The 17,122-nt window shown below is 49.3% G+C and overlaps 1 protein-coding gene across 7 annotated transcripts in view; it reads left to right on the top strand.

Moving 5' to 3' along the window:
• ATXN7L1 (ataxin 7 like 1) overlaps positions 1-17,122 on the top strand; it is a 235,357-nt gene that overhangs the window by 97,446 nt on the left and 120,789 nt on the right. The window contains exon 4 of one of the 7 annotated variants that reach the window (XM_032305534.1): positions 8,972-10,171. The exons of the other annotated variants lie outside the window; for them this stretch is intronic. Within the exon in view, the coding sequence (XP_032161425.1) occupies positions 8,972-9,057 (86 nt within the window). The 3' untranslated portion in view covers positions 9,058-10,171. Of the gene's footprint in view, positions 1-8,971; positions 10,172-17,122 lie in introns of those variants that run through there. 7 annotated transcript variants of the gene reach the window in all.

Here is a 17,122-nt window from a genome sequence, read left to right as displayed (position 1 = left end):
GCAGAGAGAGAGAAAGGGAAGCAGGCTCCATGCTGAGCAGAGAGCCCGATGCAGGACTCGATCCCAGGACCCTGAGATCATGACCCGAGCCGAAGGCAGCGGCTTAACCCACTGAGCCACCCAGGTGCCCTCATTTCCAGTCTTTAAAAAAAATCTGTTAAGTTCCTGAAAACATTCTGAAGTAGGACTGGACAACAGAGAATTCAGAACCCTATGCTGTACTGCTAGGCCCTGTTCCCATACGTCCTGTTTGTCATGTGTAAGATTTTTAGTGAGAAAATGAAGGGGCCCCTCCCTGCTGACTCCTGCTTTCTTATCCCTTGATTCCCAAACGTTAGTGTGCATATGAATCTCCCAGGTGTTTGCTAAATGCTAAATTGCTAACATGCAGATTCTGATTGAGTATGTCCGTGTTTCTGATGCCCTTCCAGGTGATGCTGGTGCTTTCAGTCCATAGACCACATTTGAGTAAACAAGTGCTTGGAGAGTAAAATTTAGCTAGGAAAGTCAGGGCTTCAGTCTTATGTCAGGGTTCCGTGACATCTCATAGACCAGCAGATAGCAGAAGAAATACGCTCTTCGAAGTGTTGAGGGGTTCAGGATCATTCAGAGTCTGAAGGTCTCCTTAAAGCCTTTAGATCTGGCAGAGCCCAGCTTCAGTGCTCATTCTGCACACCATGAGTCCCTCTCACCCCCATGGGCTCTGTCTGCCTCCCCTCTGGAGGTCAGCACAACACATGCTTCAGGTAGACATGACTCTGTGAGTCAGTGCCCCAAGAAAGAGTCTGCCTGGGGCCGGGGGCAGGTTTCCTGGTAATTTATGTTTAAGACAAGCTTTTAATAGAACTACACTTTTAAATAGTAACCAGGAAAAAGATTCTCTCTTTTTAACGGGGAGCCATTTATAGGACTCAGCTGTTGAGGCTCAAGGGTAGCATTAGGCTTAAGTTTAATCTTCTGTATGCCATAATTTACAGCACTGAGTAAAGCATTGTACGTACAACGATTTCAGTCATTTGCTGTGATAAATAGCTATCGCTCTTGGCGGAACAGAAACACCATCTCTGCTTTCCACTTATGAATATTGAATGGTCTCAGGCAGGCTTTGCCTATAAGTTTTTAAAGGGGAAATCCCCGCCGATCACAACTCCTCACTAGCCCAAAGCGTAATTTCCCTGCTCCCTGCACCCGCCAGCCCTTGATCCGGACGGTGGTTCTGCATTGTGCGTGTCCTGGGGAATATCGCACAGGGCACTTCTGATGGTCCTTTGTGCAAGCCCTGCAGTTTTGTACCACACGTTCCCCTGGTAGTTTGGTAGATTTAACTAGTGGCAGGAAGCCAGTGACAGAGGTCAGGGAAAGAGCTTAAAGATGATCATCTGATGGAGCAGAAATTCTGTTTGATGCCTCACAGTGAGAGGATGGTGTCAGCTCGGGAAATGGAAACAAATCGGGGCCCAAGGGGGAAAAGAAAAAATCAAGATTCTAAATCTCTAGGGATCCACTCTTTAGGAGCTCGGAGACACACGTGCCTTCCATCAGACTTCCCTTAGTTCAGAGACTTTGTTCCCTGCCGCCTGCCACTTGGGAGGCGGCAAAATGGATATTTAAGTATGACGCTTGGTAGAGTGACCAGCTTGTCTTGGGAAGTCACTGGGGCCATGTTGGCCATTCACCCTAGACTCAGGCTTCCAGAAATTCTCCCCTCAGCCCAGCTCCTTTCCTATGGGTGAATTTTCTACACTAGGGACTGAAATCCTTACACTGGCACCCATTGATTTGTCTCATGTTTGTGAGCACCCACTGTGTGCCAAGCCTTGCATTGGGTGGTGAGAGGACTCAAGGGTGAACATGAGTAGAGAGGGCGAACAAGTAAAATAGTGTCCCTTGGCCTCCTTTTGAATGCCATGACAGAGACTGCCTTCCTGTGGTCCATTTGGGAGCGGCCCAATGCCACTTAGCCACAGCATCTCTCTAAGATGATTCCTTTGAACAAAGAGACTAGAGGCTTCTATTCTCACTACAGCCTTCTGAGGGTGAGCACGTATCTCTGGAAATATCTTCAATTTCTAGAGCATCTTGTCATTTATGAAGCACTCTCTAGTAACTTCTTCATTCTCACCGTGATAACAACTCAGTGAGGGGGACTGGGCGCTGGCTTCCCAGCTCTGGAAGCTCAAAGAAGTTCCGCAACCTTCCGAAGGTCGCTGACGGCTCGCTGCAGAGATGGGACGAGTGCTCAGGACTCCTGAATCTAACCTCAGTGTGTTTTCCGTGGAGCGAGACCCCAGGGAAGAAATGCACAGCAGCAGCAAAATATTGGAGGCAAGTGTACCTTTATGAAACTTCCAGCCTCGGCCAGTTTCTAATTCCAGACGGACCGGCAACCAGCGTCTCCGTCTTCTTGCTTTCTCGTCTCCGCTTCACATGGGATCCAAGCTTTCTGTAATAACTACTTGAAAAACAGCCTTACTGTCCTGATTATTCAGCCTGCTTATAGGCTAGGATCCATCCTTTCATTTCCTGGCCAGAAGATTCCATCAGAACAAAGTTACGGTCATTTGAGCAGACGCTGAAAGCGTTCGGTTGCGTTCCGCCTGAGAATAAATCCGCTCGGCATTCTGATTAGTTACAACTGGTGATGAGAGAATTGTGTGGGCCAAAAACTCCAAGTATGTGTTTCATGCCTGTAAACCAACTAATGAGAATGGGGTTTGGCAGAAAGCTGGGCTTAGTGTTGCTTGTTAGTATTCTGAGAGCTGGATTATAGACACAGATACAACACAATTTGATCTTGATAGCTTCCCTCATTCCCAGGCCTCAGATAAGTTTGTTAAGCAGGAAGATGAGAGGAAGCAGTCGGGAGAGAGAATTAGGTGTGAGTGGCTCAAGAGACCAACCGTTTAGGACTCCTTGGCAACCTTGCGGTGACTTCCCGCCTCTCTTTGCCCATCTGTGGAATGGGCTTGGTGGTGCTGCTCCAAGGTTATTATTAGAAATGAAGACCTTGAAAATGCCTTGGCATGTGACTTACGCTATAAATATGCTTTGCTGCCATGTGGAAAAGGGAGTTTTTAGCTGCAATGTACCATGAGGTGAGGCAGGGAACGTCAGTCCCTGGCAGTGGAAGCCTTGCCAGAGTTGGGAGAGGTGTGAGGGAGAGGGCCAGGTGCTTGTGTACGGAAGGAGGACGCAAAGACCGTGCCGCAAACACACACGGCATTTTCAAAACAAACAAGCACAAAATAAACATTTGAACGCCTGGCCTGAACTTAGAAGCACATAGGGGATTGGAGATGAGCCTCTGTCCTTTCACATTATGGTCTCTGAGGTCCAGCCCCAGCCATGCACTGAATTCCAGAGGGTTGGGGCTGCGGAAACAGGAAGACCTAGGCAGACCAGTGGCCGTGTGGGGTTCAGCTGCCGTGTTTGGAAGAGGATTGTATTAGGAGAAGCAGCACAGGTCAGGAAGGAGCCAGCCCCTGGAGCAAGCTGCCTCTGTGTGCTGGTGTCTCTCTCTGCTCCTCGCCAGCCAGGGGACCTTCAGCCAGTCCCTCAGTCTCCACGTCTCTTTCCTCATCCACAAAAGAGGGTGAAATTAGCGCCTGTCTCAGAGGTTTTTAGGAGGATGAAATGAGTAACCGCAAGTGTGGCATTTCCAAGAGCAGCCGGCATCTGTCCCCGTAAGCATCCTGAAGGCTTCCCCAGCCTTGCGAATTCCGGCGTATGGCAGTGACAGGACACACACCGACTGGCTGAGGGGAGTTCACCTCCGGCGGACTGAGGGTGCTGACCACGAATTATGTGCCCGTAGTCAGAGAGGCAGCGTCAGCTGGGAAGAAGAAGAAGGGTCACAGCCAGACGATAACCAGGCTTGGCTGGACCACTGGCTGTATGCACAAAAGCAGATTCCAGTGGCCAGTCTCCTAGAAATTTCTGTCTGTTTATCTCATGCAAGTCTGTCTTTCCCAGAGTCACTCGCTGATACTGTATCTCGAGTCTGGAATCCTACGAAATCATTCCCCTGTTATCTGTCTGCCTCAACAAGGGAAAAATCCCTGTCATCTGGGACTCCTGTCCAATGCCTGCCGCCCTGCCTGCCAACGGTGTGTGGGCAGCTCTGCTCTCTGCTGCACACGTCTTCAGAATGACGGGATTTGGGGCTTTCAGAGCAAGTGTCTTTAAATCCGCTGGTGAAAGGAGACAGCAGTCATCTGCGGGATGGTGTTTGCCAAAATGTGGCCTCATGACGGGAAGAAGTGATAGCTCCTGGCATGAAACCTGGTTCCCCCTGGGCGTACACCCAGCCTGAACAGCTCCTTTAAAACCAGAAGCAATTTGTCATCTTTTGATTCTCTTCCAGTACTGTCCCTGTCACAGGTAGATAAATGAGGCGGCACATGGGTGTCCCAATGCAGGAACGTCTAATCCCTGCGGTTTCCCACGGAGCCCTCACTCCACAGGGATGGAGAGCACAGTGGGGTAGTCCCTGGCCCCAGGATTGTAGCCATAAGCAAATTTTTTCATCGCGTGCCGAAATGCTTTCTCAGAACCTCCCAGCCCACGTGCCAGTGATGGGTGCGTTTCTCATTTCAGACTCCTGAAATGAATCATACGTTTGCGAGCCCTGCCTCTCATGTCTCTAGTCCCACAGAATGCCACTAATCAAATCAATGTCTCAGCAGAAGCCAGCAAACGCCCCTGAATTAGAAAGAGAGACGGGTGGGGCTTGGTGTTCCAAAAAGCACTGATAATAGAAAGTCAATTGCAAAGGCAGGTGCGTTTCCTTCACCTCAAGTTCCATGCTCTCTGTATGGCCGGAGAGAAACCCCCATGGTCTTCTACACAACCCGCATGGACCATAGATTTTCATGGTGGCCTATAACTAAAGTTACCAGGTCATTCCCAAGGATGCAATAGGCAGAAGAGGCCTCCTGGGGCCTCTTGCTCGCCAAAACTTGGGAGACCTATGACGCCCCTGTAAATAAAGGCTAGTCCTGTGGGCGGATGAACTCCGCGAGCCAGGGCAGGCCTGGTGCCCATGCCAAGGTCTGAATGTGCTGCTGGTCCTGCCAGACAGCTTTGATGTCTTCTGGGGTCATCGGTCACACCCTTCCCCCCTGTGCCTGCCGGAGTCACCGGGCAGCCCCAGTCACGGGAGCCCAGGCTTGGCTGGATCAACTCAAGCTCGTCCCTAACCACAGGGAGATCATCTGCCCTGATAGTATTACAGTGAGTCACTGAGCATCCCGGGGGCTCCCTGAGAAAGGAGCAAATGTGGAGCGTTTCATCGGAGCTGGATCTTCTGAGCATGGACCAGATTCTCCGCCATTCTCCGCCACCATAAGGACTTCGGAGCCAGCTCCTAATTACCTGCGACACTGAAGGAGAAAGCCAGCGTGACCTTTATCATTTAGAAAGAAGTCCCCCAGTTGAGCTTTAGCCAGCAGTTTCCTACTAGAAATCTTTGAGGAGAGCGTGGCATTTCCTTTTACGTTTTCCCCAGTAACCAGTAGTTTTAATGAGCGACAAAATGACCCAGTGGGACTGGACTAACAGCCCTGGAGGGTAATTGATGCGAGCTTGAGGGCTGCGTCTGGGCCTCTTTCTGCCTCTTCCGGCCTTCGTCCTTCCTCTACCCACCGTGTGTGTTTGCGGCATCTACTTTATAAGGGCAGGAGAAGATCAAATGTAGAAATGTCCCGAGCTTTGCCGTAGGAAGCGCACAGTACATCTTAGCTCTTGTGACTTACCTAGACTTACGGAAACTCTTACTTCATCGGGAGGATGAAATAAGAGAATCGTTTGTTCAGCAAGACAGGTATGAATTTTAGTGCCTCTCTAAGGTAATTCTGTATTTCATTCATGGCAATATCACATCATCTTTTTTTTTTTTTTTTTTAAAGCTTAAAAGGCTAAGCCAGCTGACATGATATATTAAACCCACATGTTTATTTACTTTCAAAAAGTTACTATTTTGAGAGTATAATCACTCCTGGAAAAAATAAACAAATAAAACCGTTTTGGTGTGCCTCTTGCCCGTCTGGAAAGAGTTGCATGTGAAGAATGATCTCCACTCCTTGGATGAGTGTCTGCAAATTCCTGCTTTCTTTTTAAGCTTTGTCATAAAGCTAGAGAAGGGCGGACTGCAGACTGCTCTCGGAAGGAGTTCCTCGTAATCCCTCTTCCCTGCCACTGAGTGTCTGGCAAACAGGTACTCAGTCAATGTCTCATGAATGAAAGAATGAATAATTTAGATGTTTAATCCTCTAAGTCAGTGATACTGAACTGTTAGCCATGCATCAGTATCATTCAGGGGGCTTGTTTAAAACACCGATCGCCGGGCCCTAGCCTCAGAGTTTGTGCCTGGGCGGGTCTGGGCTGGTATCTGGGAATGTGCATTTTCACTAGGCCGCCTGAGGATGCTGATACCATGGGCCCAGGGGCTAGACTTTGAGAACCACTGCTTTGGGGTCCATTCCGCTGCTTCGGTCTTCTGGTACTTCACCTGTTTCAGGACTTCCAAGAGATTGACATCCCTTTAGTTGTCTGACCTTGCCCCATCAACCTAAGATAGACTCTGTAAAAAGTACCAGGATTTAATCAGATGGAAAAGTGACCTGAATTTTTTTTTTAATTTTTTTTTTTAATCGCAAACCACATTTTGTTCTTTGTACATTTAGAGGAGAAGTGAGAATCAGATCACCTCCTTCCTCTTGATGGTGACCTCTGCTGGCGGAATGCCGCCAGGAGGGGTGGAGCAGGGTGGTACAGCTTGCAACACTTGAGCCAGATTATATCTCCCTCCAGTCTGGGAATCCCTACTTAGTGTTAGATGCGCTTAGCAGGAAAGTTGAAATGAGATGCGACCTTTTGCAGAAACTGTAGATGAGGAAAAAGGGTACAGGAGATGAGCATATGAGACAAAAGGGAACAAATTCCTTGCAAAAAGGCTTTTTATGCTGCCTGTCAGCCCGACCAAAGTCATTAGGGTCCCGGGATTTGGAAACATAGAGGTAGCTTCATGGCCTAAGGAAGGCTGCTCTTTGCAAAAAGTCGTTCTAAGTCTAGATATCACTTTGAATGGCAGGCAAAGAGCTAGAATTTCCAAACCCAGGCCCCAGAGAGTTCCCCTCCCACCATGCATCCCCCTTCTTCTCAGAGAAGGAGTCCTCGAGACCATGAGGACCCTCAGTAGAGGCCAGCGACAGGTCAGTAGAAGGTACCGGAGGGACACCAGACTCACTAAACAGAAAGAAGAGATCAAAGCAGAGTCTAAGAAGGGAATTGAAGGGATGGAGGGGACCAAGACCTTCCTCTGAAGTAGGGAAAGTTTATAAGTAACCCATTGCCATGTGACAAGTGACCCCAACATTTGGCAGCTTAAAACCACAAGTATTTCTTGTCTTGCATGGTTTCCACGGTACCCAGGCCTGGAGTACCATAGCTAGTGCTTCTGGCCCAGGCTCTCTCATGACTTGTAGTCACGCAGTCACCTGAAAGCTTGGCTGCGGCCGAAGGACCCTCTTCCAAGATGGCGCACTCACCTGGCTGTAGGCAGGAGGCCTCAGTTTCTCCCAGTCACAGCAGAACAGTTGCCTTCCCCCCGGCGCCTGCAAGCTGAGAGAGAGAGGAAACCAGATGGCTGAAACAAATGCCTCAGGCTGGCCCCCACTCCAGGGGAAAGGAAGGAGGGGCGCCACCACAGAGTGAGCCCCCCCACCCTCCCGTTGCCATGCTCAGAAAAGCACAGGAGTCTGTGATATGGGGACTTTGGTGAAAGGCCTTTGGAAAATGACTCCAGGGGCAGCTGTGGGAGTTCTGTCTGGATGGGGCTGAGGAGGAGTGGTTGCGTAGAGGAAGGGGCATTGGAAACTCTGGGGGCTTGGAGCCCAGGATCCTGTAGGGGTCTTTTTCGGGCCGCGGGCTACCTTGCTTACAAGGGACTGAAGCCCCCTGTGAGTCCCAGGGCTCAGGTTGGGTTTCAGAGAAGAGGAAGTAGGGCACCTGCTTAGAGCCGCCTCTGTGCTAGAGAAAGAGCAGTCGACAGCTCCGGCACCTCCTGGGTCATCTGGGCTGGCAGGTGCCCCAAAGGCCAGAGAAGGGCAATTCCAGGCAGAAGGGGTGTACTGGGATAAAGGGGAGCTTGCGGGCTGTGCCTCCCAGGAAGAATACTTGGGGGGAGAGGATGTTAGGAAGCGGGAGTGGAGAAGCCTCACTCTTTTTTATTAAAGGGACCGCATCAGGGATGGTGGCTCGGTACTGCCAGGCATGGAGGCCGTCAGCCCTTCGTGGCTGTGGTTCCCGGGTCCCACACCGAGACCCTCCCCCGGGGGGCACACGTCTGTTTCGGCCGCCCCAGCCGCATACATGGATCCTGGTTGGCCGTCTTCTTCTGAGAATGCAGAATCATGGGTGGTCATATTGTACTGTGTCTGTTCTTATCTCCCCTATCATCCCTGGGGAATAAGCTAATCAAACTTGCTGACGATCTTACACTAAGAAGGAGATAGCTAATAACTTGGATGACAAGTATTAGAATACAATGTGATGTGGATAAATTGGGTCCATGTATTAAGGGCTATAAAATGAGATTCCATCAAGGCATGAATAATGGTGCCTGTGGAAAGGATTAATCAAATACCCCATTAAAAGGTATAGGAATTCTGATCAGACAGCCCCTGTTTAATTACACTCCTGCCCCCCACCCCGCCCTCTCACTCGGTTCCCTCTGGAACTGCTCTCTACTAGGAGAAATGTGGAAATGAGTTTAGAGGAAATTATAGAAAAATTGGGGACATACGTTTTGATAGAACAAGATCATGAAGACAGATTTAAGCAACCAGTGTTTAATTTAGGGGGGAAAAAAAGATAAGGCAATTGGCGTGAGTAATCATTTACAAATGTAATTTCCAGAGGAGCCCTGTTGATACCATTCGGCAAATGCCAACAAAGCATTTACTTTCCAAAGGGAGGAAGCAAGACAACAAGACAAATGAAGCCATCTCCAGGAATGGACCGGAGAACAGCCAAGCCATAGAGGAGAATCAGGTGTGAGAATGGACAGTGCAGAAGGTAGACAGAGCTTCTGAAAGATCTTGGAGGACTGGCCTTGTCTGGAGAAGGCTTCCTGGAAGAAGAGACTCCAGCGGAGCCCTGCAGTGTGGACGAGCTTCCATGTGCTGCAAACTCGTGAGCACACTCTTGGTGACAGGGTTTAGGGAGAAAATGGGCTTGCACAGAGCAAGGGGCCTCTGTGGGATTCTTCTCCTCATTTCCACCACTACCACCTTGGTCCAGGCTATCATCGCTTCTCACCTGGACAAGTGCAAAAGCCTCCCGGCTGTTTTCCGTGCCTCCACTCTTGCTCCTCTACAATCCATCCTGCGCACCAAAGTCAGAATCAAAGATCAAAGTTAATCATACCATTCTCTTGACTTGTGGCTTCCCATTGCTTTTAAGCTCAAAGGAAATCATTCTCATGGCTGTAAAATCTTGCATGGTCTGAACCACATCCTGTGCCAGGCCCCCTTTCACTCTCTGTATGCCAGTCAAGCCAACCTTCAGCGTTTCAGCTCATTGGGTCTTTCTGCCACAGGGCCCTTGCATATGCTTTTCCTTCTCTGTATACAATTTTTTTTTGTCTCCCCTTTCTGAAGCTAACTCTTTACTTATCCTTCAGAATGCATCTTAGTGATTATTTCCTCCTAGAAGACTTCTCTGATTTCCATAACTAAGTAAGCACTCTCTTATACCCCAAAAACAAATGTTTATTGTGTGAACACATGATTAATGTTTGTCTCCTCCCAGTAGACCACAAACTGTACAAGGGCAGGGACCCAGTCTTTGATCCCACAGAGCCTAGCACTGTCTCATAAATACATATTGACTGGATCATGACATTTAACTAGTAGAGAGATTACAGTCCACCAGTATGCAGTAGAATGCCATTATGAATTCTTTCTGGAATGAAAAGCTGAATGCATGTTCACACTCTGCCACCTGCTGGTTGTGCTGTTGTAAATAAATCACAGGTCCTCTCGGGATCTGTTTCCTCATCTGTAACGTGGGGGTGCCAACAGCCACTTCACTTGGTTGTAGTGAGAAATTCATGAAATAATATAAACATCTTTTAACTGTAAAGCCAGATATGAATATACTTTGTCATTTTTTCCAGTGCTTGTCACTAGCTGTCGGACGCCTAGATGGATGGATGGATGGATGGATGGATGGATGGATGGATTAATGGGTGGACGGATGGATGAATGGTTGCATGGACGGATGGACAGATTAACGGGGAGCCAGCATGAGAGCCAGGAGTAGTGTGATGGAAGCCAAAAGAGGAGGGAATTTCAAGAAATGAGAGGAGGCGTGTTGATTGACCACAGCATCACATACAGTAAAGCAAGCAAGGAATGAGGGGAAAACAAGTCTTTCAACTCAGTAGTTGCTGGTGACCTCAGGACAAGTCCTCCTCAGCCTTTTCACGTTTTCTGTGCTTTCAGTGACGGACCTTAATTGTAACTTCATCGCTTTACTGCTTTTTATCTTTTCGGAGGGAAATCAAGTTGATTTGCACACACAGCAGAATTGGTGAGATTACTCCAGCTGCCACCAACAGGTGCAGACAAGTGAAGAAGTGAGCATCTGAGGATAAGAGAATACCCCACACACTTATTGTAATAGGGCCCAGTGAACCTCAGTTATTTCTTACATTGCCATGGATAAGTAGGTTTCAGTTTCTAGGGTCGTTTCATTTCTAACTCCCTGCATTCCAATAGGAGGAACAGGGCTGGATGTGTAGGCTGCTAGCCGTGGTGTGAGATCTGTGTGAGGGCAGTTTCACTGCTGTGAGCTTTTTTGGGGTCTCTGTTTACATTTCACTTTCTACCAGAACCGTCCATGCAGGGTAGGTCACTCTAACACACACACACCCCAGCTAAGTCCATAGGCCCATGGTTACTCCAACATAACAGCTTAGGCCTCACCGAGATGCAGCCCGTCTCTCTGTGTGCGGGCCCTGGAGGCGAGTGGCCCAGGCTGCACCAGAGCCCCACGCTTACCATCTCGGGACGGACTCCTGTTGAAAAAGAAAGATGTGATGAGTTAATGAACCTCCAGTGGCCAATCTCAGCATTCATCTTCACCCCTCCATGCTCTAAACCCTGGCTGACGAAACTAGATACTCCACAGGAAGAACGTTAAGAACAAACTAGAAGAAGGGTACCTGGGTGGCTCAGTGGGTTAAGCCTCTGCTTTCGGCTCAGGTCATGATCTCAGGGTCCTGGGATAGAGCCCCACACCATGCTGTCTGCTTGACAGAGAGCCTCCTTCCCCCCGCCTGCCTCTCTGCCTACTTGTGATCTCTGTCTGCCAAATAAATAAATAAAGTCTTTAAAAAAAAACTAGGAGAAAAGACCACCAGTTATTTCATTTCCATGTAGTAGTTGATGGTGTGGAACATGGGTCTGTGAAGTAAGGAGGCAGTCTTCCAAGAAGACTTTAAAATGGTCCCGGGTGGGTTCGAAGACCTTGAGCATGATGGCTGAAGCCCCTGTTGCCCATCTAAAGACCAATCCACGCATGTCTCTGCTGCTTCCCCACAGCTCCCAGGTCTAGAACTTTCCTTGACAGTCATAAGGCAAACGCCTTGTACCTGATTCAGTGGCAGACCCTCACGGGGAAGCTGGGTGGTCGGTGTGAGGAGGCAGGGGTGGAACCTCTCCCGTGGCTGCCCAGCAGGGGCAGCAGAGCTGGAACCTGGAACCATTGATCTGTCCTCCCTTTGGTCCCCCAAAGGAGCAAACCCCAAAGCTCTTGAGTCCTTCAGATGTCCAGAAACACAAGGACACAGTCTCCTGCTTCAGACGGAAGAGCTTGGTGGTTCAGAGTTGGGTTAAGAGTTCCCCTCCGCCCCACCGAGTTCCTGTCCTCTGCTGGCTGAAATCTCCCGTGTAGCGAACGGGTGTGATCATGCTTTCTTGGGGAGGCAGTGTGAGGATTAAACACCATAATGCATATAACGTGCTTCGACTGAGCCCTCCCCAGCAGGGGAAGTGAGCTAACAGAGGCATGGAAGCCATGGTAGATTGAACCCCCTTTCCAAGTTCTGGTCTGACTTAGGACACCCCCCTGGGTCCCAGCTCAGCCTGCGCTTCCAGAACATCATACGCTGGGTGGTTCTTAGAGGCTGAAGTTGGGAATCTTGAGAAGACAGGAGTCCTTGATGGGTTTGGGGTGGAGGACAGGTACAAGGAAAGGGGTCAGGGAAGAGCTCTCTGGAAGGCCTAGTGAGCCAGAGAGGGGCTGGAGGCGCAGGGGGAGCAGCCAGGAAGAGAAGCAGCTAGACCCAAGCCCCAGCATGACCGTGTCACAGAGCCCAGGCAGGAAGGAATTCCAGGGAGTGTCCAATCTTTTAGGAAGGTAGCCTAGGACGGGCACTAAGAATAAGAAAAAAGCTTCTGAATCATATTTGCCTTTTCAGTGAAAGTGAATTCAAGTTAATTCGGTTGTAGAGCTTTAAACACATATGTCATCATTGGAAATACCCTAGAGCACTGTAAAAACTTACCAAATTGCAACTCACTAACCATCGACACTCTAAGAGCAGGAACCCAATCTTGCAAGCAGATTTGAAAAACTCCTGAGGCCAGGAAAGACATCGGTCTGCCAGTCCACTGTGCCTAAGTTCTTCTCCCGATCATAACCAGAGAAGTTTCCTTAAGTTTCCATGCCTGCTCCTTGCCATCCCGCATCCTCCCCGCTATTAACAGCGACAAACAATCCTGATCTGCTTCACAAATAAAACCCCCTGGGAGAACCAAGGGAAGAAATATGAACCGAGAACCAGGATGTGATCTGTTTGGACCTTTGCCTGACTTCTTTTATTCCCCTGACATCTTTCAGGACCCTTCCGTGGCTTTTATATGACTTCTGCTGTACTAAAGGTCTGAAGGTAGTATTGGGAGCCTATTGCGTTTGAGGACTGCCTTGGCTTTTGAATTTTTTGCTATACCCATCAGTTTTGGGAATTTTTTCTTTCTGTGCAAATTAAAACAAACCCCACATGTGTTTAATTTTTTTTTTTGAGATTTTTATTTATTTGTCAGAGGGAAAGCACGAGCAGGGGGGAAGGGCAGGAAAGGGAGAAGCAGATTCCCCGCTGAGCAGGGAGACAGATGCGGAACTCAATCCCAGGACCCTGGGATTATGACCTGAGCCAAAGGCAGACGCCTAGTGACTGAACCACCCAGGCGTCCCTCACACATGTTTAATTTTAAATGTTATAAAACCTCTCATCTCCTAGTACAAGAGTGCTCATTTCTCTTGTCCATTTTGGGGTGTCAGGGCCCTGGAGCATGTAACTTAGGGTCCTGGACTTACTGGAGGGGGGATCTAGAGGTCACCATTAAGTGGATGCACTCTTTATTAAGTCAATAGTTGATAAAGCCCTTTGCAATAATGCTAATAATTGTGTTTGTGGGACTGACTGCTGAGATTGGAAAAAGGAAAAACTTTCTAAGTGTAACTGTTCTTGCTCCAGACCATAAGTGAATGGCCCGTCTCGTCTTCCCTTCATCTATCATTTATTTATTACATTTGGTGAGTCTGGTTAGTGGTCGAGATTCCTTCGGCTCCTGCTACATCCAGGCTGCTATTATGCAATCATCTTTGATAAAACTTAACAATAGACAACCCTGGGCCCTGGGGCATAGTGCGATGTCAAACCCCATTCCAAACTATATTGAAAGGCATGAAAGAGAAGCATTCCCCAGTCATTTCCAATTGTTTAAAAAAAAAGTCGTAAATCACTAGTTCCGCAGAGAGCTCCCCCAGATCCCATTCTCCTCCTGTCTCATGACCTTTAATGTGAGAGCGTGATCACGGTGAGGTGCGCCCTCCTTGTGTACGGGCTTTTTCTCAGATGTGATTATTTGGGTTAAGAATGAGTGCCCTGGGACACATTTGGCGGGCACCAAGACAAAATCCGGATGGTGGGAAAAGGCAGGTTTGGTGGCCTGAGCCTTCCACAGATCATGTGCAAGGAAAGGGCATAGATGGAGGGAGAACTCGTGGCCACTTATAAGAAATGTAAAGGACATCTAAAAATACGGGTTGGGACGCCTGGGGCGCTCAGTCGGTTAAGCGTCTGCCTCCGGCTCAGATCCTGGTCCCTGCTCAGCGGGGGGCCTGCTTCTCCCTCTTCTGCCCTGCATGTGCTCTGCACACTCTCACTCTCTGACAAAGAAAGAAAATCCTCAAAAATAAAATAAAATATGGACGGGACTGGCCTACAGCGTCTCGGGATACATGGGTGATGACACCATAAATAAACACGAGGAACTGAAGTTAGGAGTGCGGTGGCTTCTGGGAGCCGGGGAGGGACAAGGGCTGCAGTTGGGACCGGTGCGTGGAGGGGCCTCTTGGGGGGAGCGGCACAGTCCCCTCCCCTCCCTTGGCCAGTGCTTCCTGGGGCGCTTGCCTTCTCATCTTGCCCAGTGCAGTCCGTTTGCCTTGTGTGGTTTTGAGTGTCTATGCTTTGTTTTACAATAGAAACTTCTGTTTTAATGAGTCCCCTTGGGGTTTATATTACCTACAGTCCTTCCAGAATTTGGCTTGGGGAGAGGGGGAGGGGTGGTCATCTTAAAATATGTCTTTGTTTTCTCATGGAGAGGTAAATTATAAATCCAGGTGGAAATCCACCAGTGGGGTTTTCTGGCAGCTTTGTCGGAACTGTGAGCCTGGGGCTGGAGCGTTTTCTGGGTTCTGGCTACTGAAAATCCTCTGGTCTTTCTTTTTTCCCTTTTTCTTTTTAATGTAGCTAATTATCTAGTCAGATGCTTTTGGTACTGATATAAACACCTGCAAACCCACCCTCCCTAAACAGACTCTGGGAGCCTGACAACATCTTCTCCCCCTCTTCCTCCTCCCTGATCTCTGGAAATCGCTCAAGGCCACAAAGGTTTGCTTTGGGGACCTTCCCCCTGCCATGAGCCCCTGCTTTGTCCACCTTGCTGTCCCTGGAAATGCCTGTCTGCAGCGACTACCCTTGTGGTATGATCTTAGGGTGCCCTTTCACATCTCTCTGTCCAGCAGGGATACCATTCCTTTACCTCGAGGCTTTCGTCCCTGTGGAGTGTCATTCCACGAGAGCACTGACCACCTTAGCACGAGGAAGTTAGGTGAGAGCTGGTTTTAACAGGGGATACAGTTAAAGGGTAGGCTCCTGAAGCCTGAGGTGAGGACACAGTAAGGGAGAACGCGACAGGGGGTTGGTGGGACTCTACCTTTTCTTCCCTTTCTTCTTTATATTACACCTGGCCTCAACTCGTTGATATTTTTCAGCTAACTCTAGGATCGCACTAAAACACGACATTGCCATCTGTCCCTGGGCCTGCATGAAGCTAGTTGTCCAGGTCTCTCGGTGCATAAGCCTGAGTCCAAACCTGTTTGGGAAGGAAGGGCAGGGACCTCATCTGGTTTTGCTCACCATTCAATTCTCAACCCCCGGCACGGTGCTCGGCACATGGCAGGTGCCCAGGAGACACCGGATGAAGACGATGAATGAATGAACGGGGGACCAGGCCAAAACCAGCTTGTAGCGGGGAAGTGTTCGCAGGGATCCCCCAAGAGGGGCAGGGAGAAAGGGACTGCTGTCAGTCCGAGGGCTCTCAGGGACACCTTCCCCTTGCCTCCACCTCTAGGCATCTCCTTGGCAGCAGCCTGGGGTCAGCCCTCTGTGCCTCCCTTTCCTCGACAAGGGACTCAGCGAGCACCTAGTTCTTGAGAAGTACCAGCTCTTCCCACGGTTTCTCCCGCTTAGGCGACACTTCTGGGTCACAGAAGTATTTCCCCACATGCTGTCTCAAGGGCGCTGCCCAAAAGCTGCATGAAGTAGGTACTTCCCACTTCCCAGAGGCAGAAACTGAGGCAGGGAGGATTCAAGTCACTTTTGAGGAGCAGCGCTATAACGGGAACCTGGAACTTGGGATCTGTGTGTCAGGGATCCTTCCTGCTGCCCTGTCCTAGGCACCGGGATCCCAGTAAAGGGGGATCAAAGATCAGCCTGGCCCTCAAGAAGCTTCAGATCCGCTTTGGGCACAGAAAGCGACCTCACACAGGAAACATAGGCCACTGAACATTCTGGAGCACTTCCCAATCTTTCCCTGGGTGGCTTCACAGAGATGGTCCAAAAGATTCCTGCTGGTGCCTCTCAGAAGGTTTCTCTCTCTAAACTATTTACAGAGTATGGGTAAATAAGGTGTAATAATAATAAGGGTAAATCAGATTTATGGGTACGAGTATGGGTAATAAGAGTATTGGGTATGGGTATGGGTATGGGCTATGGGTTAAAATAAGAGTGTGGGTAAATAAGGGGTAATGATAGTAAGGGTAAATAAGGGTGGCAGCAGGCTTTCACTACTGTAATGGGGAGGCCATAAATAATACAAACCCAGAGGAAATCCCAAAGACCTTATTTTGACCAGTTGTGTCAGTCTCACACTTCAGCCGCAGACCTCATTAGGAACGACCATGTTGCGGCTAGGAGAAAGAAAGCAATGGGTCGAATCCATCATGGAAATGACCATTCCCTGTGACAGAGTTACTCCTCGGCACGAAGAACTGCCCATGCTTTTGGACCTACTCCCCCGCCCCGAGCTCTTCCGCATCCCTCTCTTCCAGTGGCCTCTGTTGGCAAAGTGCCCGCTGACCACTTGGCTGCGTTATAATCCTTTAATTCGTCTATGCCTAGGAGGAAGAGGTGCTTTATTTAGAAGCTTACCAGTGAAACCTTCTGAGTCTCTAGTTCCCGATGAGCTTGCTGGCATTGGGATGATCCCAGGGTCTGCCCGCTGTGCCCCCGATCTACTGAGCACAGAAGGACTGATAGCCAGGAAGCTTGGTCCACTGGGCAGCCAGCGTGCTGCAGACTGAGGGAAGGTTGTGGCTGGGTTCGTGCACAGAGGACAGACTGATGCAGGAAGGCAGAAGAATGAGAAAATCTTTGAAAGAATAACCAGATCTTGTTATGCTCCTCCTGGGGCAAAAAGAGAGAAGAATTGATCGTCTTGAGCCCCAGGTTGGAGCTAGTCCCCAGGTGGCCAGGCAGTGGTTCTTAGCC

The sequence above is a fragment of the Mustela erminea genome, chromosome 11 (assembly GCF_009829155.1).
Source record: "Mustela erminea isolate mMusErm1 chromosome 11, mMusErm1.Pri, whole genome shotgun sequence".
Classification (NCBI taxonomy): Eukaryota; Metazoa; Chordata; class Mammalia; order Carnivora; family Mustelidae; genus Mustela; species Mustela erminea.
Note: the sequence above shows the minus strand (reverse complement) of the source record. Positions and strands in the feature narration are given on the sequence as shown.